The 25,722-nt window shown below is 35.6% G+C and overlaps 2 protein-coding genes across 5 annotated transcripts in view; both read right to left on the bottom strand.

Annotated features, from left to right (window-relative positions):
- LOC119073457 (fibrillin-1) overlaps window positions 1-17,542 on the bottom strand; it is a 52,230-nt gene extending 34,688 nt beyond the window's left edge. For all 3 annotated transcript variants that reach the window (XR_005087045.1, XM_037178952.1, XM_037178953.1), the window contains exon 1: window positions 17,118-17,542. Coding sequence is in view for 2 of the 3 variants with exons in the window: in XM_037178952.1 (XP_037034847.1) it covers window positions 17,118-17,169 (52 nt within the window). In the remaining variant the exon portion in view is untranslated. The remainder of the gene's footprint in view (window positions 1-17,117) is intronic.
- Window positions 17,543-18,037: 495 nt separating this feature from the next.
- Window positions 18,038-23,509, bottom strand: LOC119073536 (protein henna). Of its 2 annotated transcripts, none has more exons than XM_037179079.1 (7): window positions 23,440-23,509; window positions 19,381-19,814; window positions 19,188-19,327; window positions 19,032-19,124; window positions 18,711-18,973; window positions 18,422-18,651; window positions 18,038-18,356 (listed from the first exon to the last, which is right to left on the bottom strand). In XM_037179079.1, exons 2-7 carry the CDS (start codon window positions 19,782-19,784, stop codon window positions 18,194-18,196), a joined length of 1,293 nt encoding a protein of 430 aa, XP_037034974.1. In that variant the 5' UTR covers window positions 19,785-19,814; window positions 23,440-23,509; the 3' UTR covers window positions 18,038-18,193. The 2 variants fall into 2 exon arrangements, with proteins under 2 accessions (XP_037034974.1, XP_037034973.1); XM_037179078.1 differs by lacking the exon at window positions 23,440-23,509 and adding an exon at window positions 22,345-22,566.
- Window positions 23,510-25,722: the final 2,213 nt, after the last annotated feature.

The following is a 25,722-nucleotide window of genomic DNA, read 5'->3' as shown; positions in this document are numbered from 1 at the left end:
CTTAGGGCGAGTTCTTTTAATGGTTTGCCAGCTTTAAAACATTTTTAATTAGTTTTCACCAGAAAAATATTATTTTTAGAAAAGATAGTGGGTAACGTGACTTAAAACGATATTCAGGCTGGATTGCTACTCATCTCTGACACCACTTTTCAGTAGCGAAGAATCGATAGGCAACTATGGAATATTAGATGTATGATTTCGACGAATTATTTTATTAAATAAGAACTCAGAAGTTGAGCTCATTTTTCCAGATTTTATCCTTTTAATCTCAAAGTGACTCGTATTGGATATTTTATTGGCGGAAATAAAATCACAAAATGTTCATGTCCCAAACGATTTATTTTATAATAACAAAGAAGTCACTAAATTTAACGACCTCAACGGCGTATTCCGATTGGTTGCTTCAGTATATAAAAAAAGTTAAATTCGGATCATCAAATTAATTTTTACCACTAGTGTGACGATAAAATTGTGTCATAAACACCTTCGCATATAGCCGGGTCGATTTTCATCCAGTAAACTGTTTATGAATGTGGACTGGAACCCGATTTCCGTAAAATATATAATTTATGGACCTAAAAAATCGCCCTGCTTTGGTATGGAGAATCAGGACTAGAGCTTGCTCGTCTTTTTTCAATGATTATGTCGGCAACCAAGCTCATCTTAGTTTCAACAGCAATCATATCTAACTATTCAAATCTAAAATGAAAATATAAAATCCATGCGAAGCAACGAGTTACACCGAAAAAGGGCTCTTCGACAACGAAGGGACCTTCTTCGGGAAATACCGCCCATTAAGAGGCTGGGTCGAATAATTTCAATGTAACCATCTCAATGTCGAAATGGCTAATCGAGATATCGAATTTGCACAAATTAACTTGCACCATTGCAAAGCTGCCACGGCTAACCTTTGTCGCGACATAGCAATGGAGCACACAAGTGTAGTGTTTATCCAAGAACCTTGGACAAATAAATCTATGGTGATGGGCTTCGGCCATCACAGAAATAGAGTCTTCATCGCAGGCAATGGTGGGAGAACGAGGGCGGCTATCTACGTGGCCCCCAAGTTTCAAGCCATGCTAATGCGACAGTTTTCGGACGAGGACACGGCTGTAGTAAGAATATCACGAGACGTTGCTCACGCGGGTGACTTACTAGTAGGGTCGTGTTATATGCCAGGAACGGTGGATACGCCATACACCCAGCTGTTAACTAATGCCATAGAATTCTCTAAGGAAAAGGGTGTGCCAATTCTCCTAGGCTGCGATGCTAATTCGCATCATACGGTCTGGGGAAGCACAAACATAAATCCCAGAGGCTCTCTATTGCTACAGTTCATAGCTGGTGCGGACCTCGATATTTTGAATAGAGGTAATGAACCAACGTTTGTCACAAAAGACCGAAGGGAAGTCCTAGATATTACTCTCGCTTCGAAGGGCCTGGCGAATCAGATTGATTCGTGGAGGGTGTCTTCAACGCCCAGTTTCTCGGACCATAGGACGATAAAGTTCAGACTGAGAAATGGGGCAGTGAAAGTGGTGAAATATAGGAATCCTAGGCGGACAAACTGGGAACAATATAGGGGATTTTTGAGGCAACACGTAGAGGATAAACTGGAAAAAGGGATGCCGAGATCCTCGGCAGAGTTGAACGAAGCTGTGAACAGCATTACGTGGTTGCTGACGGAAGCCTATGAAAGCTCGTGCCCAGAAAGCAAAGAAGTCAGGAAAAAGGACGGCAAGCTCTGGAGCGCTGAGATTGAGAAACTCAGGGTTTCTGCGCGGAGAGCGTGGAATAGAGCAATGAGGACAAATCAGCACGTCGAATGGGCTGCGTACAAGGCGGCTCAAAAGGCTTTCAGAAAGGCTGTTCGAACGAGGGCCAGGGAGGCATGGAGGAGATTCTGTGCGAAAATGGAATATGTCCCCGACTATGCCAGAATCCACAGAATCCTCTCCAAGGATCCCAGGCTCCTCCCGAGCTCCTAGAGGAAACCCGACGGTACGTTCACGGAAAGTGGAGAAGATACGGCAGAACATCTGCTTCAAGCCCACTTCCCTGGCTGTGGAGATGATAAAGTCGAGCCCAGGCCGCAAGATCGTTTTCCTCCATCGGAAGAAGATTGGGCATTGGCTAGACGAATTGTCACTAAGGACAGGTTGAAGTGGGCGATAGGTAAATTTAAGCCGTATAAGTCAGCGGGAAACGACGGTATTTTCCCGGCTCTACTGAAGGAGAGTGGAGAAATACTGTTGGAACCGCTGTGTGATGTGTTACGGAGCTCCTTGGCACTCGGTCATATACCGGCCGAGTGGGAAATAGTGAAGGTAACATTTATTCCTAAACCGGGAAAACCATCTCACTGTGGAGCTAAAGACTTCAGACCAATCAGTCTCACATCTTTCGTCCAAAAAACGTTGGAGAGGCTGATCGATTTTTATATCAGGGATGAAGTGCTGAAGCGATACCCGCTGCACATCAACCAGCATGCCTACCAGGCAGGTAAGTCAACGGACTCTGCGTTGCACAAACTGGTAGCAAAAGTGGAACAGTCGCTCGTAATTGGCGAAGTGGCCCTGGGATGTTTCATGGACATCGAAGGGGCCTTCGACAACACGGGCTTTGACATTATCCGCCGAGCGCTGGAGGAAAGGGGAGTCGGACGTATGGTTGTGAGATGGGTCAGTAACATGCTCAGAGACAGGTCGGTGGAGGCCAATGTGTGTGGTCAGAAGACCAATCTCTGGGTAGCAAAAGGATGTCCGCAAGGCGGTATCCTTTCACCGATCCTATGGTGTATGGTAGTGGACTCTCTCATCAAAGAACTGGTCGATGAGGGAATCTACGCCCAAGGCTACTCGGATGATCTAACGATCCTAGTCAGAGGAAGCTTTGAGAGTACGCTAGGCGATCGGGTCAGAGTCGCACTGAAGATAGTGGAGCGCTGGTGTAACGCGAAAGGGCTTAGAGTTAACCCAGGAAAAACGGACCTAGTGTTGTTCAGCAGAAGGCACAAAGGATCCGACCTCGTGGGTAATACGAGGCTCTTTAATGTTGACTTAGCGCTCTCTTCTCAGGTAAAGTACCTTGGGGTCATACTTGACAGCAAACTCAACTGGATAGCGCATGTAAAGGACAAGGCGCAGAAGGCTCTAGCGGCTTTTTGGATCTGCAGGAACTCCTTTGGGAGGAACTGGGGTCTAAGGTCGCAGGCTATTCTGTGGCTATATGAGGCTGTCATTAGACCTATGGTGAGTCACGGTTCCGTGGTATGGTGGCCTAGACTCGACATCGAAAGAGCTAGGAAGGAACTGGGTGATATTCAGAGGCTAGTATGCATCTGTGTTACTGGAGCCATGAAAACCACGGCGACTGCGGCCATGGAAGTGCTACTAAATTTGCCACCTCTGGACCTGGTAATTAAGGCCAGAGCGTCTGCCACAGCAGACAGGCTAGCGCAAAATGGCTGGTGGACGCCGAATTTCCTGCAGGGGCATGGAAAAATCAGGAACGTGATTGTGAATCCTGTGTTTAGCATGCCTAGGGACAGGCTGACGCCGGTAGTTGACTTTACCAGGAACTTTGATGTTAGGTTCCCAGGCAGACAGGACTGGCTAAACGGCTGGCCCACAGATCTGCATAGGGGAGGTAAAGTCATATTTACCGACGGATCTAAAACCTCGGTAGGGACCGGAGCCGGCGTTTTCAGACCAGAAAGCGAAGAAGGCAGCTGGTTCCACCTGGGTAAGTTTGCCAGCGTCCCCCAGGCGGAAGTCTTCGCAGTGCTCAAAGGAGTTCAAGAAGCTCTGCCTTTGGGAACGCAAGGAGAGGACGTAACGGTCTGTATCGATAACGAGGGGATGATAAAAGCAATATCGTCACCCGTAACGATCTCCAAGCTAATCAAAGAATGTAAAGACTACCTAAACTCGGTGGGTCAAAATAACCGGATTTGCTTGGTTTGGGTACCCGCACACTCTGGCGTGGATGGAAACGAGAAGGCGGATGAGCTTGCCAAAGCAGGCTCTGCTGCTCTCGTAGACGGGCTTGAACCGTACCTACCTATACCCGATTCGATATGCGCAAAAGCGAGATCGAAATGGGTGGAGGGTAAACACTTGGAGCGCTGGAATGCGTACGAGGGAGGCGCTCACACGAAGCGATTCTTCCCGAGGCCGAACGCTAGATGGGCTAAAGATTTGCTCAGCATGGACCGGAAATGCATAAGGAGAGTGGTTGGTGCAATTACTGGACACTGCGGGCTGAATCGGCACCTCAATAAGCTAAGGCTCTCGGCGACTCCTTGGTGCTCCTGCGGATTAGAAGAAGAAACGGGCATACACGTCATCTGTGAATGTCCTAAATTTCTTCAACTAAGACGCAGGCTCCTTGGAGATTACGTCGTACAACCCTCCGAAGTTGTCGCCCTGGGACCTGCCACTTTGGACAGATTCCTGGCGGCGACCGGAAGGTTGTCTTGATTTAAATGATGACCGGGAAGGAAACAAAGGATCACAAGATCTGTGTTTCAAGATCACCTAGGTGATCGTCCCACCCTGATAAATCTAAAATAAATCTAACGAGTTACGTAAAACACTCTACCTCTTAATATTGTTAATTATGTCAGATATTGTGTTCATTATTCAATTACTACAAAAACGTTCAGTACCTTTTCTCCGTAGCGGATATTAGACACCGTAGTTAAGAGACACCGAAATGTAATTTAATTTCCCATGGAGATAAATCTAACTTTTATGTCGAAAACAATCGTTAAAAGCACTTTTCCATTAAAATGTACAAAAACCACAAAACACATAAACATGCTCACACAAATTCGATTATTCTTTATCACCATTCAACATATTGTGGAAAGTTCAACCTTAGAATTGGAACACCATAAATTTTCATAACGGAGAAAAAAAATTTCACATTTTCACAATAAGATTACAGATTTCCGCCAAAAGCCAATAAACACACGTATTATATAGATCTTGTAGGAATTTTTCTTTTTCAACGTCAACGGTATTTTACTGAATAACGGTATTTTTTTTATACAAACCACCCTACGGTTTCGTTTTCGTCTACCAACCCATGACCTGCACCACAAAATGTTACATTCTATTATTTGCACAGGAGAAACAAGTTAAATTAATGTTTTACGCCATATAATGGAGATATATCGGTATTTTGTTTCCGTTCATTTTATAAATGAAATTTTATTTTCAATAAAACTCAATTTTCATTATTTTCATTTATGAAGACGGATCCGCTTTTCGTTAAAAATCTCCACTTTCGTTACGAGATACAAAATATTGATGTTTCAAGAGTTTGTGTGTAAGAGAATGTAAACTGTCACGTAACCGCGTCGTCTCATTAAAATAATTTCTGTCGTTAATTACCCAACAAAAGGTGGAAAGCATATTGACGACATGTGGGTTAAAATCTAATTTCAGTTAAGATTCAACATACGTAAAACGTGAGCGTCACATATAGCAAATAATCCTTAAAAAATAAATTTTGCCGTAAACTCGTTTATAGAGTAGGAATACAACAGTGCAACGTAGTGTAGAATTTGAATTTTGTATATTGCATACGGAGCACAATTTATACAAACTATATTGTACAGGTAAGGAATAATTAACATCATCCCGAAAGTTCCAACCAATTACCTTATATATGAAGAGCATGTAGTCATAAAATAATAGATTGTAAGGGGAGAAATTTACCAGCACTAATTTATATTTGTGTTCAAAAGCGGAACTCTGACTTTATAAAATATTTAAAATTTCAAGATCAAGTTAAGTTTTGGGAAGTTATCACTGATAGTCAATAGCGCAATGTAAATTCAAATTATCTGTACAAATTCAATTAACAGAAAGCATACAATGTGTAACCGGATGGTTTTGATTCGATGTTGTATAATTACATAATGATTTAGGTTTCACAAAGGTGATCATTTTCCATTCAAAGATGTTTTGTTTTCGTATGTACTGGGTTTCTGATGCTGAGCTTCGTTTTCACACTTTTCGTTGTCGAACAATTTTCTACTAATTTTCTACTATAATTAAAATACCAATTGAGCGAATTACTGTCTGATTTCGATTTTCGAGTTTTGGAAATAATAAATTCCCTTGATCCGCTTTTAATCACTCAAAAGATTCCATATGTCAAGCGGAAAATTCATTTATCAATCGCATGGGATACAGGTATAATAACATTTTAAGTCAGATTAAATTTTCATGAAAAATATGGTAAAAAGCATTAAGCTGCTAGAGAGTTCGTCTAAAATTGTTTGTAGATAGTTTGCGCTTATGAACGCATAGTAAGTTAACATTTGTAAGGGACAATGGTTTTGGTCAGTCTTTCAATGAAGCGGCAATCACTTTAAAATAATCCCATTTAATCCAAAAAATAATCACATTCGATCCCAAATAATACCAAGAGTGGTTTTTACAAAATCATCTAGGGTCCTCTTTATTCTTAACAATCCACAATGCGACCAATGTCCAATGAAGATAAGCACCATACCATGCGACCAATTTCCAATGATAAGCTTAAACTTAAGCGCTACGGTAGCACAGTTCATCGGTGTACTTTCGTTTTAGAAGCAGTAGCGATAGACTCAACCTCCCCATTGTGTAAATATGTTGTACATATCACCCTTTCGTATTTTATTTCATTTAGATTAAATTGTAAGCTTATTCAACATGACAAAAATTCATTTCAACAATTTCGGCTGAAAGCTTTTTTTTTAAATCATATCAAAACCAGAATTATGCAATTAAAATTTTGATTTGCATAAAGTGAAAAAAAATCTTGTGATAAACAGCGTTCATTGATTTGATTGGACAACCTATTTCTGTACTGAGGGATTCTTTTGAAAATCCACCTATCAAAATCGGACCCATTTCGTCTGGCATTGATATATACATGGTTTGAAAAGTCTTTGCCAGTAGACCTTAAAACAGGCCTCACACAGTCTCGAGCCACACCTGGTTGCTGGTGGAAGATCTCCGAAGTTGGAAAAATATTTTTTTTTATCCGAATTTTTGGAAAGCTGAGCTTAAGTACTTTCGGGTCATGCCTAGTTTGATTAGATTCATTGATATATGTTTCCAAAAATTTGCAAGAAAAATTTTCAAAATCTGTGTGAACTTTAGACAGGTCTGGGCTGGTACTGATGACGCTTAATGTGAACCTAACATGCTAGTTGTAACATACATTGTCTAAGGTTTCTGTTGATACCTCATTTGTAGTGCTGGTGATTCCTGACATAACAGAACTTTATGTTAGCACAACTGCTACTCGTAAAACTCGCCAGCAATCACCAGCACTGCAAATGAGGTATCAATGAAAAGCTTAGACAATGTATGTTACGACTATCATCTTAGGTTCACATTAAGCGTCATCAGTACCAGCCCAGACTTGTCTAAAGTTCACACAGATTTTGAAAAAAATTTCTTGCATTTTTTGCAAACATATATCAATGAATCTAATCAAACTTGGCATGACCCGAAAGTACTCGAGCTCAGCTTTCCAACGAGCCCACTCTCACCCGGAACGATCATTTATAACGGCCTAAAATTTCGGATAAAGACCACTATTTTCCAACTTCGGAGATCTTCCACCAGCAACCAGGTGTGGCTCGAGACTGTGTGAGGCCTGTTTTGAGGTCTACTGGCAAAGACCTTTCAAACCATGTATATATCCATCCCAGACAAAATGGGTCCGATTTTGATAGGTGGATTTTCAAAAGAATCCCTCACTACGTTTTAAGCGAGATTGGGTGGTTTTGTATAGATTTAGATTATTAGGTAAAATTCTATAGTGAACTTGTGCATTCGTGTATCGTGTAATAGCAAATCACTCTACTTCTTCGGCTTGTTAAAGATCTTTCAATGTTAATGATTAGAACACTTGTTATAAATTAAGTTGCACTCACATGTCTTATCTAATTTCAGATTCAAGATTTCTGTTTTGCTTACTAAGTAATTAATGAAGAGAAGCACTTCTTCCGTGTAACTGCAGAATTTGCTATTACAATCAATATGTAAGGTTTTAGGTCTTATGAAATTAATTGAAGAATCTGTTCACAAATCGTAAAGGTTTGAATATGTGCCTGTTATACAAAAATATCCTATAGCAAGTAGGTTACTCGAATCCTTTCGAATCATGTTACAGAATAATCCCTTTTCTTAAGCTTTATGAAACTACATCTCCGTAAAAACTTTCTTGATTATGTTGTCATTAAAAAGTGTGAAAATGAACTCAGTTCCGATATCACAGAGAAACTTACTTTTCTTTTCGCAAAATTGAAACGAACATAAAATTAGTGTGAATAATCGAGTAACGCTTAAGAGTTTCCTACGAAGGAAAGACATTTCCACGTTGATTGCACCGCCTTTTTGTCTTTTAAAAAATGGGTCGTTGCTCTTGATATATTGTGGAAATGTAATCATAATTTTCGAACGATAACACTCTAGTTAGAATGAATGAATTGAATTTCCAAATCATTTTTTCTTTTCATTATTCTAATGGACTTGAAATTTCAAATGACATAAATTACATAATCGAAATATGTAAATCAAATTTGTGATTTTGTTTATTGAATTGTAATTATGAACCAATCTAATCGTATTGAGGGATTCTTTTGAATTTCGACTGACCGAAATCGGCGCTTTTTTCGGGACTTTTTTATATATGCATAGTTAGGCCTTGGTGCCTAGGCCCCAAAACCAGTCTCAGATATTTTTGATATTCCATACCTGGCTGGTTTTAAGTGGCCAAAAGTCGAAAAATGGGAAAGTCCTGGAATAAATAGCGCCGATTTCGGTCAGTCGAAATTCAAAAGAATCCCTCATTATGAATAGAACATATGAGTTAGTGAATTGAGGTTTTTTTTCGTGGACAGGAAATCACACTTCGCTCGTATGAAAAACTTTGTTTTAGAAATAATAGATTCCAACTCAAGCGAAATTGTGGCCCTCGCTTCGCTTTGGCTACCAAACATCGTTCTTGTTGAGATTTTCCATTTTCTCAGCTCGGTAAACAGATAAAAGAAATAGTTTTGACCCAGGACGAAGTATGTTACGCAGGTCTCCCGGAAGAGACTCGTCATCGGAGAGTGAAAGTTAGGCGAACATTATTCAATGCAAGAAATTGAACCGGAAAGTACATACAGAAATCGCACAGTTCGGGAACAAATTATCTACACCAATTCAGTCCAAAGGAATACCGTTTCGCATCCAGACATTATTGCAGCTCAGCTGATTCTATATAAAGGTAACACCTCACGTTGACAAATACAACGGTAAAGACACCCGAACCTGGTTCAGCGTTACGACGACGACGACGAGACCAAAGACGTAAACACCAGGATTATTTGGTTACATTTTCGATTGCATACATTTTCTCAGAAAATATCTCATTGAGACTCCGCTGGCTTTGAATTTGCGTCACATCTGTGTATAAATCAAGTGCACATCAAGTCGAAATTCATATCGAACTTTGGAATGTAAAATGAAACCCCACTGAATATCTGATTTCGATTCTTGACTTATTTTTAAGCATTCGTTCAGCCCTCAATTTGTACTTGACACTATAAATACAACTCTATTGACAATATAGATGCACCGCACATCGCATTATTACATTGCAATTGCATATTATGCCATCAACGTAGGGCTATGTTGAATTCAAAGATGCTCAGTCTATCGACATAATTATTGAATTTTGATTATTGTTATTGATAAAATGACTTGAAGTTTAGTTTTGTGTGTTAAATTTGGTATGTATATATTACATAAGCTGCCGATTTATTGAACATTCGCAATGTTTGCACAAAGTCTAATTGGTGTTTTGGCGAAGATAATATTTACTTCGACTCGATGTTTGTATTGTTTATTAAGCAGTCGGAAGACAATTTTAATAATAAACTTCAATTATGCTGCTACGGAGATCTATTCAGCCAATGATGCTAATTAAATTTATGTAGACACCCCCCACTGATGTAATAACATTAAGGGCTAAAAATAGTCCTATTTAGTCTTTTCAAAAAGTTTTCAGAGTGATTGTTTAGTATGCATAATAAAACTGGAATGGCAGAAGTGTTTAAAGCTCGATTAAACAAAACGAATTCCTGCAGCGTTGTTTAATCGTCATAACAAAAAAAATGAATATTCTCATAACTTTCAGTTTTTCTTTACATCCTTACTCCATAAAAATATCCATTCGCGGCATATGCTACCCACGTTTTATGTATTTTTTTGCTTTTCACTTATTCAATATAAAAACCACATTTTACATACATTATCCGGCAAACTCTTTTATGTTCACTAAATTGAAGCAACAACTAATTTTTTTTCGCATTTATTTTTTAATTTTCAGTTCCAAACAACAAAAATCGAGTAACTTCTACTCAGTTTTATGGTGAACAATTGTGCATAAAACAGAATGTGTGCCCTATTTTATTTCTGGTTTGAAGCAACATAGATAGCTCTAGAAAATGAAAACCGTAGTGCAATAGCGCTACATTTTGCATTATTTCAACTAAGTGCTTTGTAGAGTGTAATTAAACATTGAAGTGAAAATTTATGAGAATGTCGTAATTTGATGATGGTGAGAATTTTAAGAAAAATATTCTCATTATAATACAACTTGTGGGCGGAATCTGCGCGGGTTTATATACGACGAATAAATTTTCTCTTATGTTAATTTCAGTGAAGGGTAAAACGGTAAAACAGCGATTCCAGCAAAATGTACTTAATGGATTTTAACTATTTTCTGATCTAACCGAAAATTTGAATACTCTTTTCGGCAAATCGACCTTTGATGATGATTTTATATATGAACTAAAATCGGAAAGTTGATGAGGGTTCATTTAGATTTTGTCGTAAATGGTAAACATTCATTCGAAAAGTAAAAATGTCAACCACTATAACTAGTTGTATTTTGACGTTTTGATCTGATGAAAAGTTTATCAATTTGTAATTTCTGGTTTAAATTTGGTACGAAAAAACTACGTTGCTCTGATGTTATGCAAAATGAAATTCGATGTCACTGTTTATGACACAGTTATGTTACGATAATATAGTTGCAACACAAATACGGAGTTGTTTTACAGATAGACAGATCACAGGTACGTAACAAAAAGCATCGCAATCACCTCAATCAAATTATTTAGTGACATATTTCTGGCCAAGACATTCAGGCTTTCAGACATTCAGGGTTTGTACAAAAATGAGTCATTATGACTTTTAGTAAAAAAATAATTTAAAAAGAATGGTTTGGCCAAAATATGTCACTAAGGTCTATGGGTCTTTGGTGACTTTTTCCACTAACATTGACAAGCAGAGATATTATAATTTACTTTCTGTACTAGTTCTACTAAAGAAAATTAAGAAAGGAAAATCCACGCCATTAGTCGTATTAATTTATACGTCAGATTGAGCTTTTTTCTCCTTTGTCACGATCTGTCAGTTTTTCTATTATGCGATTTAGTATGGAAATGAAAACTAAAATTGAGATATATTTGCTGTTTTAAGTGGTTTTTCATATTTTATGGACCAAAATGTTTTAAAATGTGTTTGACATCGATTAACATTAACAAAATAATAAATAAAATAGAATAAAATATTTTCACACAATCTGGTAATGCCAATTGATTCAAAACACATCAATTTATAACTAAATTTTTCAAAACCACAACAAAAGTTTCAAAGAAAAGAAAAACGCTTGTGGACAAAAGTGGACGCAAAATGCAAGCATGAAATAGTATTTTACATGACTAGAGATAAAAAGATGAAAAGTAGAGTTGTCGTGTGATTTTTGTTGATCCGAGGCGAAGCCGATGTCAATAACACACGAAAACGAGACTTTTCATTTTTATCCCGAGTTATGTAATGGATTTTACATGCTGAGGGCGTCGAAAGAAGTGCTTAAAACATGAAAAGTACGGTTTTCGACGCATGTAGCATGTAAAACATTAGGTTCACCTCGGGGAGATATAAAAATTCTACATTGACCGAATAATTTCCGCTCTTGGTGAAATTTTCTATTTTCACCTCTTGGTTAACAATAGGTATTACAAGGGATAAAAAGATGAAAATGTTTAGTGTGAATTTTGTTGATCCGAGGCGAAGCCGATGTCAATAAAACGAAAACGATAGAGACTTTTCAACTTTTATCCCGAGTTATGTTATAGTATGTTACAAGTATTGTGATGTTGATTTTTTCAGCACTAGACCAAAGTTTTCCACGAGCGGAGCGAGTAAGGAAAGTTGGGTCGTGTGCTGGAAAAATCTCATTACAATACGTGTAACACATCATGCTTTGTGCCAACCGAGAATTGAAATAGTCATTTGTGTACCTGTTTTGGACGATTGATTTTAGGCAATTTCGCGGATTGTAGGCCGAACGAAGTGAGGCTTACAAGCGAAAGTGCCTTAAATCAACCGTCCCAAACAGGTGCACATGTGAGTTTTCATGCAGAGGGCCGGAAACCCGAGAAAATTCGAAAAATTGCCCTCATTTTCGGCCCCGCAGCATGAAATAGACAAATGTCCAAAAAATCATAATTTTCATTGTAAACAATCACTCTTCAAATTTGATCGATCACATTGCTTTGCATTTTATGAAACGAATGCTGTCATAACTCATACAAATTCCATAACAACACTGCTTTGAGTGTTGAAATATCCCATCAAATATATGCTGAAATAAATCACTTTACAACACTAAAACTATTTCAATTCTCAGTGGCACAAAAGATTTTACATGCTTTTGAAACCTAAACCAATTTCCTTGTTTTCCCTAGGTGTGTAGCAGGCCACTTCGGACCCAAGGGAAAACAACAGCAGGTAAATAACTATATTCTCGCCGCAAGGACGAAAAATAATATGTGATTTTTCGCTGTATTTCAAATTTAAGTCAAGTCAAAAGACAGAATCACTCCGCCATTTTCGATTTCTGAGCACTTTTAGCGGAAAAATGTTTTCCAAAAAATGACACGGAATTGAAGTTGCTACCTAACGCCTGGTTTCATTCAAATTAAAATTTTATTTCAAGTTGTGAAATACTGCTTGAGCGATGTAATTCATTTTTCATCAAAGCTTTTATATCGAAATGTTTAGGGATGATCTAAACAAAAAATATTCTTTTGATATTTTGTGTGACTTCATGACTATATTATACTACAACATTACACTTTGAACAACCACTTAGTGTTGACAGAAAAGAACTTATTTTGAAAAAAATGCACATAAAAGAAAATATTTTTCGTTGTATCTCGATTATTATTTGCTGGGTAACATCAGTAAAAATAATATCATAATATCAATAGGGCAAAGCTTTCAATAATAATTTATACGAAATTTTTTGTTCAACGTGACAAGAGTCACATATTTTATAAATTTTTCAGTAAAAATTCATATTAAATGTACACTAATGCTTTACAGAACATCATTTATTATTGAAATATAATCGATAATATATTCTCATAAATCATATATCCGATGAGAACCGTTTGCCTGATGTCAATTCATTCATATAAGCTGAACGTTCGGATTCGACAAACATTATATTGGATGGAAAGTGTTTTATAGGAATTCAACGAGATACGATGGGGTGAATAGCGAGAACTTGTGTTGTGTAGGCAATTACGTTAAATAGTTAGCTGCCAAAGAATAAAGGGGCGAAACATTTTATTTCTTTAGAAATTTTTAGTGGAAACGTTTTAGGTTCGAGTTTGGGGACTGTCATTTCCGATTTTTAATGACAAGAGATAAACAACGTCCTATACTTTGTCTTACATTATATGTATATAGAGTACGTGGCCCATTTCCCCTTGCATCCTATAATTTTAGTAGGGCGCATTTGGTTTGAAGAATGTGTCGACTTGACTAACCAGGAACTATTTTAAGGAACATTTTTGTAAAGTTTTGGAAAATTTTACATAATAAAAAAAAATTGTGAAAAATAAGAAAAAAAAATTGGAAAACTAGGAAAGTTTGGAAATATTAGGAAAATTTTGGAAAGTTAGTGAAAATTTGAAAAGCAGAAAATTTGGAAAAAGCGAGAAAATAGTGAAAAGTATGCTAATTTGGATATTTTGAAGTATGGTCACTGGACTGTGATCTGCGGATGCGAAAACCTGACCGTGATTTGCTTATGTAAATTTTACCACAAATCACAATTCTCTTGGACTTTGACTTGCGGTGTAATTTTTACGACGTTTTCGAATACCACTTCATGTGAAATACAACAAATCACGGACACCATTACGCAACTCTCGATCCAATAAAAATATTAAACTTAATAAAAGAAATTCATAAAATATTGATTAATTATTCCATTGACTGTAAGTAAGAAAATACACCCTAAGTAACACGCTAATTAATTAAAAAGCATAAAATTAACGTTCCTAGGCGTTCTAAAGCTTCACAATTTGGGTAGTTGAGGTGTTTGGTGCCTTCAACGAACTGTTCACAGAAGAATGACACTATGACGTCACCCATACACGATGAATTCTGTGCACAAGTATCTGAGTCCTGTAAGGGTACCAGGTAATTTGGCACTCGAAGCAGAAAAACGACTTTTCCCTTTTACAAAATTTTAGTAACAGGAGTTTGAGTGTGCTCCTATAAGACTTGCTAATTTGTAAGCTTGGTTCGGAACTCACATAAAGCATGTGGTCAACACTCACCAACTCACACGCCCACGTGGGGTCTCATGGCTAAATACCCCTTAACAGGAGGCCTACATTCAGAAATGGATAGTAAAAGGCTATAAATATATATAAACAGAATTAAATTATTAATGAGATATTTAGACCGTTCTTCTTATAAATATGTTTTTGTGGCCATCAAAATTATATTCGATTGAAATTAATCAAAAAATCATTACCAACAAAAATTCTATTGAGAAGTTCAGACAGTCAAGGGATCTGTCCCACCCAACAGGTGGGACCTAGTTGATTAATTACGAAGCCAAATGTTCAATCTGCATAATAAAGTTAGCCGTTACTCCTGGATATCAAAGGGTTTTAAGAAAATGACGAACAAAGTTAAAAACTGTCACGATACCACAAATCACCTTATAAATTTAGGAATGAGTACGAATTTGAGAAAAATCTCTCGCTCTTATTCAACCGTGAACTTGAGTTAGAACGTTTTCGAATAAAAAACTGAAATTCGATTTAGCTAACAATTACAAAAAATAAGGGATTATCACATTTTTGTTTTATGTGTGATCTGATATTTCTAGACCCACAGTTTACTGCGACAAAAACTAAAAAACTATTTTATATAGATTCAGATTGATGGAAGCAAGGGGTTTCGGTGGGCTTTGAAATTAGGTTTGTCTAGGTTGCCCACATTGCAATGTCAAACATTTGTCCTAGGTCTTTAATTTGTGCTAGGTGAAGTCCTTTTTCACGAAGCGGTCAGCGTAACATCCCAATAAAAATATCTTAAAATTGTCAATAACGTGTGGCAGTGGCAACGTGTAAAAAATAAAAATCAAAACACACCAGAAACCGGTGGTTATCCACTTGTTAATGTGTAATACATAAACAAATTCCTTAATCTAAGATCAAATGTATGGGTCCAGAAATTATGTAGAATCTGTTAAAAACGAAAATGTGATAATTTCTTATTTCCGTCAATTGTACTGTTTTGTGACTATTTTGAGAAATCTATTTCTCCAAAAAATTTCTAAAATTCTTTAAGTATCTGAAAAACAAAGTTTTCAAATTAAAAAAAAAATCTCAAAAAATTCCTAAATTTCTTTAACAAATCCCAGTGCACACCAATTTCGAGCTTCTATATCCTCTAAAAACCTGAATCAAGTTCCATTTCCTATTTTTACTTTTTCTGATAACACCCAAAATCGAGCTTGCACTCGTTTCCAAAATTGGAAAGATTTCAAAAAAGTTTAAGCTCGATATTTCTACCCAGAGTAGAAGTCTTGCTCGGCAAGAGACTCCGCGATACCAAAAATACTGTATTTGTAATTACACAGCATAAATAAACTAAAATAAAGAATGAAGTCAAAGCTGGTTTAATAAACATGTACTTGTACGGTCATGTACAATTTTCGTTCAAATAGTAACATCTAACGAATAAACAGACACAAATCCCTTTCGACCCACACAAACTCCCTTTCCACAAATAAACATTTGTAATTTGAATATTTTTTGGAAAGTGATATATGGTTAGTGAAATTTCTCTGCCACATTAAACGGAATCTCATAATAAAAAAGCTGCATTCGAAGCTATACAAAAAAGGTAACTGTACGAAGTGAACCTGCATTCCAGCACTACATTAATATTAATGGAGAGGAGAGATATTTCGAAGCATGTAATAAAATTTAATTAAACAAACTTTGCAAATAAAATATTAAATTGAAATTATGAAACTATACTATCCTCGCTTTAGACGTTTTATTCTGACGTAAAATCTCATAAAAACTTCTCATATCCGGATGTGCTGTTTGCTCAAACATTTAAACTCTAACTTCAGCACCAGAATCTCCGCTTAAACAAATGTGGAAATTTTACAAAATTTCAATAACCCTGTGTAAACACCAATAAACTATACACGAATAGCCATATGGCGCGCCAAACCATTTGAACCGCAAATATACGCCATTTTACCAGAGTAAAGCGAGCGAACAAACATTATATTCGACATCCTTTCTAGAAATCACGATGGAAAAAACAAATATCTCCTTTTTTCAACTTTAATCTGTTCAAAAAGTTTTTAGTTTTATTTGCCATCCTTGAGGTAATAGCATTATACCGTATAGCAGGAAAAAAAAACTTTTTCAATTGAAAGTATTTACTGCAACATGGTAACTTTTATAGTTTACCAGCGGAAATGCTATTATTAATACAAATAAAATTTAAACGACAACGGTGATTCATCTACATAATGAGCGGTTGTAAGTCCTATTGCATAAACATTTATCATTCCAGAGCGATGCTATATAGTTACACAAGAAAATAATCCTGCAGGGAAAGCACTATCTAAATAATGAGTGGTTTCAGACTAATTCGTATGTAATGTGTACCCAATTATACAATACTGTGGCTCGTTCTGTCTCTATACTATCTACTTACCATAACAAAATATTGTGATATTAATCCAAACAAGTAGCGTAAATAGATGCATGTTTTCCTTTTGAATATCTAATCCAGTTGGAATTGTTTGTTAATTTTTTTTTAAATTTACAACACTATCACTACCCAGTTGAAACATACACAACACATACTGTCTCTAAAGGGTTATTCTGTTTCAGTTAAATTTACATGCTTTCGATTACTCGAAATCAGTCCAATGAATCAAATTTGTTAAAAAAAAAACAAATTCAAACCAAAAACCCCAAAAATTTATTCCAAACGCACAACAGTATTCTCCTTTTCGAACATTTTCATCGACTTTATCACACCCCGGCTAGGTCTGAACTGAACGCGAATCAAAAGCCAACTGATCTGCATAACACAACAAACTCAGGTTTTATATTCACTTTTCATCATTGCCATATCCGTGTGCTTGTTGTTTTTACCACTGTAACAGAAATCACATCGCTCTTATCAACATTTCTACCGTCGGATGGTATAATGTTGTGTTCGTCGTCCAGTTGCATATTCGACGAGTCGGTTATTCAGGCATGCTCAGTGAGAGCTTTGATATGCAGAGCCATCTTTTGTGACAGTAAGGCAATAGATTCTGGTTTAAAAATTTTGTTCGACGGTACATCGATTTGACTGTGTAATGGTATGAAAAATCTTAATGCTTAAACGACATTCAGATGCATTGAACTTTCTGATTTAATGGGTATCAATGCTTTAATCATTCATTTCTCAGGGTGAAACGTAGTCTCGTTCTTGAATGACCTTAAGTGGAATGATATCTTGCCGCTCGTTAGTTTACGTTGCTTATTACGTGTGTGGGATTAAAAAATGCAGACCGCACACCTTTATTCAGTGATTAGTATTACCTGCAGCAAGTTCTCAGTTCAATAGTAAAGAAAAAAAAATTATTTAAAATTTTTGTTTATTTTGAGTATAACTTTTAGATGATTGATATTACACAGCATACTCATGGCGCTAATCCTAGGCATGTTCTTACAAAATATCTTTAACGTTGAACTTATCGCAACTAAAAAAAGCGTATTCATACCAAATACCAAAACTTAAACTTTAAGTTTTCTAAAGGCATTTTGTAATGTTTGAAATTCCATATTCAGATTATGCATCAAATTTTCGACTTGTGGCTTGGAATCAAGTATCTCAATGCTCTGGGTGTATGCATTGTACCGTACACCAAATGGTCTCGGAATCAGGTCAGCATATTTTCTGAAAAATAATTCAAGAAAAGTTGAAAACAAATTTCAAGTTTTTTTTTATCGAATGTAACTCACTTCAATTTTTCCTTAGCTTCGTCGAAGGAGCTGGCAACATAGTAGATGGGTTGATATTCTGTGATTGGATATTCTTGTAGTCCAGTTTTTGCTGGTTCGAATTCTCTTAATTCTGGCTTTTCAGATAAACAGTACTCAAGCTCTCCGAATGAGGAAAGCAAACCAGCTCCATAGGCTTTAAGGTCACCTTCTTGGCGACACAGACCAAATTCCACAGTGAACCAAAAGCACTTGATAAATTCAGTAGTCAGTTATGATAGAGGAAACTAATTAGAAACAAAATTCTTACGGTCGCCAATTGTTCCACATAATCATCGGGTGCTCCGAGTGATGCCAGACCAATTTCTTGGCAGAATTGGGCGAATGCCTGATCAGCAAATAAAGGTGCATGACCTAGTAGTTCATGGCACACATCTGGTTCTGGTGTGTACAATGGTTTACTTGAATGTCGAATGTATTGCGTACTGTGGAACACACGGAATGCTAGTCCAGCTAGAAAATCTCGAGATGATAGTAGTCCAGCGACTGGACGTAATGTAAAGCCAGTACAATCTGTAAAACCATTGGAAATTGATTATCAGTTTTTATTTGTTTGTTGATGAAATTGAACCTTTTAGGAAATTGGAAACGTCTTCAAGTTGTGGAATGTTGTCTGCCCTATATCCACAATTATCAATCAGCAATGGAAACACGTGATTATGTTCTGTAATTGTGATTCAATATTTAAACCGCACGCACATTTAACAACGAAAAGCTCTCTACTTACCACGACAGGCATGAGTCTTATACAATTTAGTAAGCTTATTGAAAACAATTCCCCAGGTGTCAGTTTCTTCTTTCGTATAGTCTACTCTTGGCAAAGGCTGACCATGTCTGTAGTTGAATGCTATATCCGCGAAATATTTTCTGAAATACCAATCGATTAAAAAGTGGCTAGCGATTAAGGTTTTCTAGAGTACCTTCTATTTCTGTACACCTCGTCCGTAAAGCCAGGATGGTCAGAGTCCAGTTCAGATCCGTAAGACAGAATTTGATTAGCAAATCTGTCCAAATCACGAATTCGTCGAGGAAACCATGGCACGGTACAAACGTTATCCTTGTAGTCACGAGAAATAATGTTGAAATAGTTGCAGAGTTGTTTGAGCTTTTCGATTGCCATTCCCAAATTTCCGCTCTTCGTGTCGCATTCGACAAAGAACTCGTAGCCCGGCAAACGTGTTGAGGATCTTGATTCGATGTGCATTAAGTTGACTTTGTGCTCATCGAACAATTTTAAAAAATTGGCCAAAGCACCAGCAGACTCATCTTTCATCGAAAATATTATGCAGGTATTCTGCGGATCTTCGGAGCTCGTTTTCTCCATGATATAGGAGTTTTCTTTTTTTATTACTGGCTGTTGAATAAGAATTTTTTTTTTTTTTGAAAATTGGAAACGGGCTAGGCGATGTAAACACTTCAACACAAGCGTAAGCTTAATTTAATTATACAGTCTAGATGAATGATTCGAACTCACTGATAATGCTTGCCTTCCACTTCTGCATTTTATAAGGAAACTTACAACGTAAAAAAAAGAATTTGATTACGAAAATGTATTCACTAATTACGATTTAAATGGCTGGGTTTTTTTTTCATTCAGTCTTATGTGTCGATACGATTATTATACGAGTAAAGCAGAACCGCAAGAATAATGTTAAACGGATTGAAATATTTTAAATAATTTCATCATGATAATATAACGCGACACAAGTTCAAAAACCAGTTCCGATGACCTGTTTAATATCGTGACGGACGCGATGTGACCTATCTAATCAGTGTTATGACTTTTATTTCATATTTTTCTATTAACTATTCTTGGCGGGAAATATCGTACGCATTTAAGGGAAATTTTTTACACGTGCTGATAACACGAACAAATTGTGAACAAATTGTTGACAAACAGTTTAATGCGTTTGATCGATACCTTGCCGTTAGAGCTTTTATTTTTAGGCAGTTATATATACGTTGACAACGGAACTAGCGTAATTACTTCATTCACAACTATTACACTACACTTCAAACAGATTATGATTTAGAAGACTGCCGTGGAGAAGCACATTTTCCCTCTACATTAATGATTTCTTTGAAAATATAAATTAACAAAATTAATAGGTAATTGTCAACAGTGCAGTTAGTAGCACTATAATGAGGTTGCATTATAATATTTTCTTATATAAAAGTTTTAAGAGGTGAGTCGATGTTTGTTGCTAGTTGTGTATCTTGCAATATATAATTTGTCACATTCTTTCTTTGTGATTATCTTCCTTTTTTGTTACTCCCTAACCCTTTTCATTACTACCTAACCCATCTCAATTAAATTTCATTTCATTTAAACCTCCTTTTTTATACAATGGGTTCGAACAAAATAAAGAAAAAGTTGGAAGTTAGTACATGGGAGGGAGCAAAACTACAATGACGAGTATATTGTATAGCTTACTTATAGGGTTTCAATTTTGAGCGAGAAAATAATTCTGTTTCACATAAATTTTAACCTGTTACAGACGGCAAGCATATGACCTGACCAGTATTATTATTGGTGCAATGACTTCCATCGATCAAAGTATTTTTAATCGGTTGGTTTTAAATCTTGTACTTCAATTTGTTAACATGCATTTTACTATATATAGGACCATATTACCAAGAGCTTGTCATTATTTATCGTTATCGATAACTGATGAATAGCCGCATGCGATAGATTAAAATTCTTTGTGTAATGGAGTTCAGTCTATTGAATTTTAAATTTGTTTGATTCACAGGATAGGACATTTTTGAAAACTCAGCCGAAGAATCAGCTGTTTTTATTATTAAGATCACTCGGCCTAAGTTTAGTGATAACTTTATTAGTTTATGCAATCATATCATTTAGTAGAGGCAATTTTTGTAAGTTTTTTTCGCATCGACGTAAAACAAAACTTTTTAAATATTAATCCGTGCAGCCGACTACATAAAGTATCCAAATGGCCGACCCAATATTTTTAACTCAAAATGTTTTAAGAAAATCTGCTGATTGAAAATGTGACCAAACATATTGTTCTAGCGGCCAAATAACTCAGACAAATGTTTCCATGATATAGCAGCTATGAACGACCTCAGTCACATTTTTGGAGGCTGTGCAGAATGGGTAAAAATGGGGGTCGTATTTTTTAAACAAAATATTTTTTTTGGGCGCACACCGTAGAACACATATTTTCATAATTCTAAGAATTTTGCGTTTTGCGTTTTGCGTCGATTAAAAAAAAAGGTTATAAGAAGTTGCACCGACTAATTGTCCAACAAATAGATCGGAAACGACGCAACATTTTTTTTATTGAAATAAAGAGATTAAATGCCTACCCAACGAACAAATAAAGAGATCGGACGAGTTTGTGCGTCAGTTCTTTTTAATCTCATAAACAGCCAAAGGAAAATGATAATGTAGCCGAGCAAAACACATTATTATTGTTATCTCTTTAAGGTTAAAACATCATTCATAATTTTTGCCACTCTTATGTAAAGTTTAAATTTATTATTATTATTATTATTATTGATATCTTTGCAAAAAGTTGTTCGCATTGTCTCTGATTCTTTAATATTACGTCGTATGATCGACTTCAGAACCTGTCTGTATCACGTTTCCACATTGCAACAAAATATCGCAACTTTATTTATTATTAAGTAGATATTAAAAATTACAAGAACGTTATACAATAAAAACATAAGTTCGTTATATATGGATCTTGGATCACGGATCACGCAAATGCCAACTTCCTTTAACTCAATGATAATCCCGAAAAAAATGCATCGTATTCTCATTGGTGAATTGATCGTTTAATCAATCGGTTTTGTAAATTTATTTATGAAATCACTCTTACAAACTATATTTTAGTCCATAACGCAAGCACACTTACATGATTTCCTTTCATCATCTTGGCTTCAAGAAAAACTTAAGTTTTACAAACAAAAAAAAAAAAATTGAATAGAAAAGAATAGACGTTACAAAAAAAAATGATGAAAAGTTAGCAGAAAATTACTTATGCTTCGTTGTAAATATGGCAACAAACTGAATAAATTTCAACCGAGCGATATTGCTTTTATAATTTTATTTGCATGTGCTCTGTATAAACGAAGTAAATATAAATGTGTTACATGTACTGTACTCACATCCACTCTGTAAAAGCATCGTAACATCTGTATATATTTATTAGGTTAATAACAATTTCTTCTAATCAATATGACGAGCTTTAGTTCAAAATATTTGTTTGAATTTTGTTTTGCGTATTACCAGTTTTAAGTGCACTGCTACTGCTTGGTCACTGACCAGAGACAAGCCCTTTTAGTTTTGCTATAACATGTACAATTTTTCATAGGATCGACCTTTGATTACCCACTTCTTTCATGTTCTCATGTTTTCATGTTATATAACCCTTGAGTTTCTAAGGATCCGTGAAGCTATAAGTTTGTAAATGTAAAAAAAAACTTCGAATAAAGTGAAAATGTTTGGCTTACAATTGCTTATTTAAGTCGATATAAAGGACATACTAATGGCTTCATTTTGATAAACAATACAGAAGTTGTTTCATTGTCGGTGTTGAATAATCTGCGAATAATGTTTTTTAATGAAAATATTAAAAATGAAGAACATTTATATGAAATTCATAACGAGTCCGAATTCCTGGCTGAAAAATTATGAATTTTGCATTCCTAGAAACTCAATTAAAGTTGGATTATATAATAAATTTTGATACAACGTTCGGCACACGCCAAGTATAGTTAAATGAAAGACTTCATATGTGAGAGTTATATAAGAGTTACTCTATAGAAACTATATATACATTGTTTTAATGAATCTGTGTTTTCCATTTTCCTTTTAGTTTCATCATGAAATAAGTAAAATAATTGAGAATATTTTTAAAACGGAAAAATTAAACGAATCGAAAATTGAAATGAAATTGCAACTTAGTTTAGTGAGATCGAATGTTAATAACGATTTCTGAATAGCTTACCGAAAGATCTGCAACTAAAATATCTTCTTTTAAGTTATGTTTGTTTATAGTCAAAGTTATCTCGCAAAATTTCACTAACAAACTGATATAGAAATTCGAAAAATTATTTATTATTAAATTTTTAAGGTTTACTGACGTACTGAAAGCTAATTAAAAGCAAAACAATAAATCATAAATTATTATTGCTAAAATAACTGTGCGCGATTTCAAATGGCATAAAAACTCATATAATTATAATAGTAATAAGGGTATTCCAAGTCTCAAGTTTATATTCAACAACTGTCAACCACAACAAAAATTTACTCAACGGATTTTCATCAAACGCACGATCCAGGACTACCCCAAAGTAATTATATGAATTAATGTCCAACGAGAATATCAAAAAACACGAAAAAACATTAATGTTCGAGCACTGTGGAACTTAATAATTAATTTTTAGGTATATCAGCCTTATAGTTCCGACAATTACATTTAAGACTTTCAAATGACGCGACAACCGAACGTACACGACATAAATTATACCAAATTAAAACCAAAGTAATTAGTTTTTCAATCGAACCAATATCTTCTGAGCGATATGACTTTATAAAAAAGTTTTTTCTTTTATATGTCGACCACAACGGGTTTTTGTAAGTTTTATCACCCGGCAGATATTAGTCCGATTGAAAAACTAATTATTTTACCGGACTCTTGAGGTCAATTTTTTTGTAGTTGTTGACAGTTGACTTATTGGATATGCTCGAATATAAACTCGAGACTTGGAATACCCTTACTCATTTAATCATTGTGTTTGAAAGTCAAAAAAAAAGTAAATGTCGATCAAGTTAACAAAGACAATCCGGCGTTATAATTAACTGCCGGTTGTTGATCCAAGGTAATTACTGATTTATGAGAAACTATCCGAAGTGTAGGATAATGAAAAGGGAATAAATTTTCGTTTTGCGTAAAGAACTAATTAATCGCGCGGCTTGGAATATTCCAAAGTGTGTTTTTAGGTCAATTTTATTAGCTCTATAATACAAACAAAATAAAGATAACGACATACCCCCAAAAAGGTTTTAAATGTAAACAAATTTAGAAGCGAAAATCGTTTAAAAGAACCAAGATTAGTTCGAAAAATTTTAGACCAGTAAATGTATAATTTTATGAGTGAGAAAACATTTTTAAAAGTAAACAAAAATGGAACTAATTTTACAGGTGAGGTGTGGGTCGAACTCTTTGAATGTGTGCTTTATTTAGCTTGAACTCTTCATCATTATTGTCTGCCTTTGAAACGGTACGGCGTGTCGATTCGTATTGGCTAAGCAAAGCCTATGCAATATTAACACTCCAATTATCACGCGATGTGTATGGTATCATTGGAAGTATCCCAAAGAAAATCAAAATGCAGAAAGTAATAATTATCTTCAAATTTGTCATTTCATTTGCACTGGTAATTATCTTCAATAATTACTCGTTTCATTTTAATTAATGTTCTTCTTGGTCTAACTTAAAAAAAAAATGTTTACGCAAACTTTTGCAGACTCATCCAGTCTCGTTGATAACCTTTCCGGTTACTTTTTTATGCAATTTGTAGATTTCAAAAACCTTAACAAGTAATTTTAAGGAGCTGCTAATGATTCGGTTAACGAACATGATTATAGCTTAACTGGTTTGGTTTCATTCAACAAAAACTAATAACTTACACTTTCCTATCAATGTTTTATATTTGAGACTAGATTGGTAGCTATTTTTCCATAAATTTTCTACAATAAATGTCTGTACGTACATGCACCACAATTTCTTACATGCAGGAACACTATAGCAGACAAAGTTGCATAAAATGTATCACAATCACTGTCTACTGTCTAAGGTTCGGAATTTCGTGTTTGTTGTTCTTTGAATGTTATTTTTTGTTTGCAAAAAAGTTCACCTACAAGGTAGACAAACCTCAGACTGTAATTCTTGATACTCACAAATGGCAAGCGAATGCATTTTACAAACAATTTTATATGATATAACGTTCCTACTATTTCCCACTATAAGTCATCGACTCAAAAGTCTAGTGTGACAAGCTGTGGTACCCTGTCATGTTATACTTTACTGTTGAAAATAAAACAACGATGTCAATAAGGTTATCGAACTATTTATTGCATATGTCCTCAAAAATGTTTCTTTAAAAAATAATTATTGTGCAGTTCACACATAAGCGCCTGAGAAACAGATTGAACTTTATTCACCTACTACTTTAACGCCGGCTATAATGAATAAAGTGAATAGAACTACAACGAAAAGAGAAAATGA

The sequence above is a fragment of the Bradysia coprophila genome, unplaced genomic scaffold (genome assembly GCF_014529535.1).
Source record: "Bradysia coprophila strain Holo2 unplaced genomic scaffold, BU_Bcop_v1 contig_138, whole genome shotgun sequence".
Classification (NCBI taxonomy): domain Eukaryota; kingdom Metazoa; phylum Arthropoda; class Insecta; order Diptera; family Sciaridae; genus Bradysia; species Bradysia coprophila.
This window is presented reverse-complemented; position numbering and strand designations above follow the sequence as displayed.

Excerpts from the sequence above, each read along its gene's own strand:
- LOC119073536 (XM_037179078.1), bottom strand. Across the intron at positions 18,974-19,031 it reads CGTTTCCAATTTCCTAAAAG|ATTGTACTGGCTTTACATTA; the intron begins GTTCAATTTCAT and ends ATGGTTTTACAG. Across the intron at positions 18,357-18,421 it reads GAAGCTAAGGAAAAATTGAA|AAAATATGCTGACCTGATTC; the intron begins GTGAGTTACATT and ends ATTATTTTTCAG.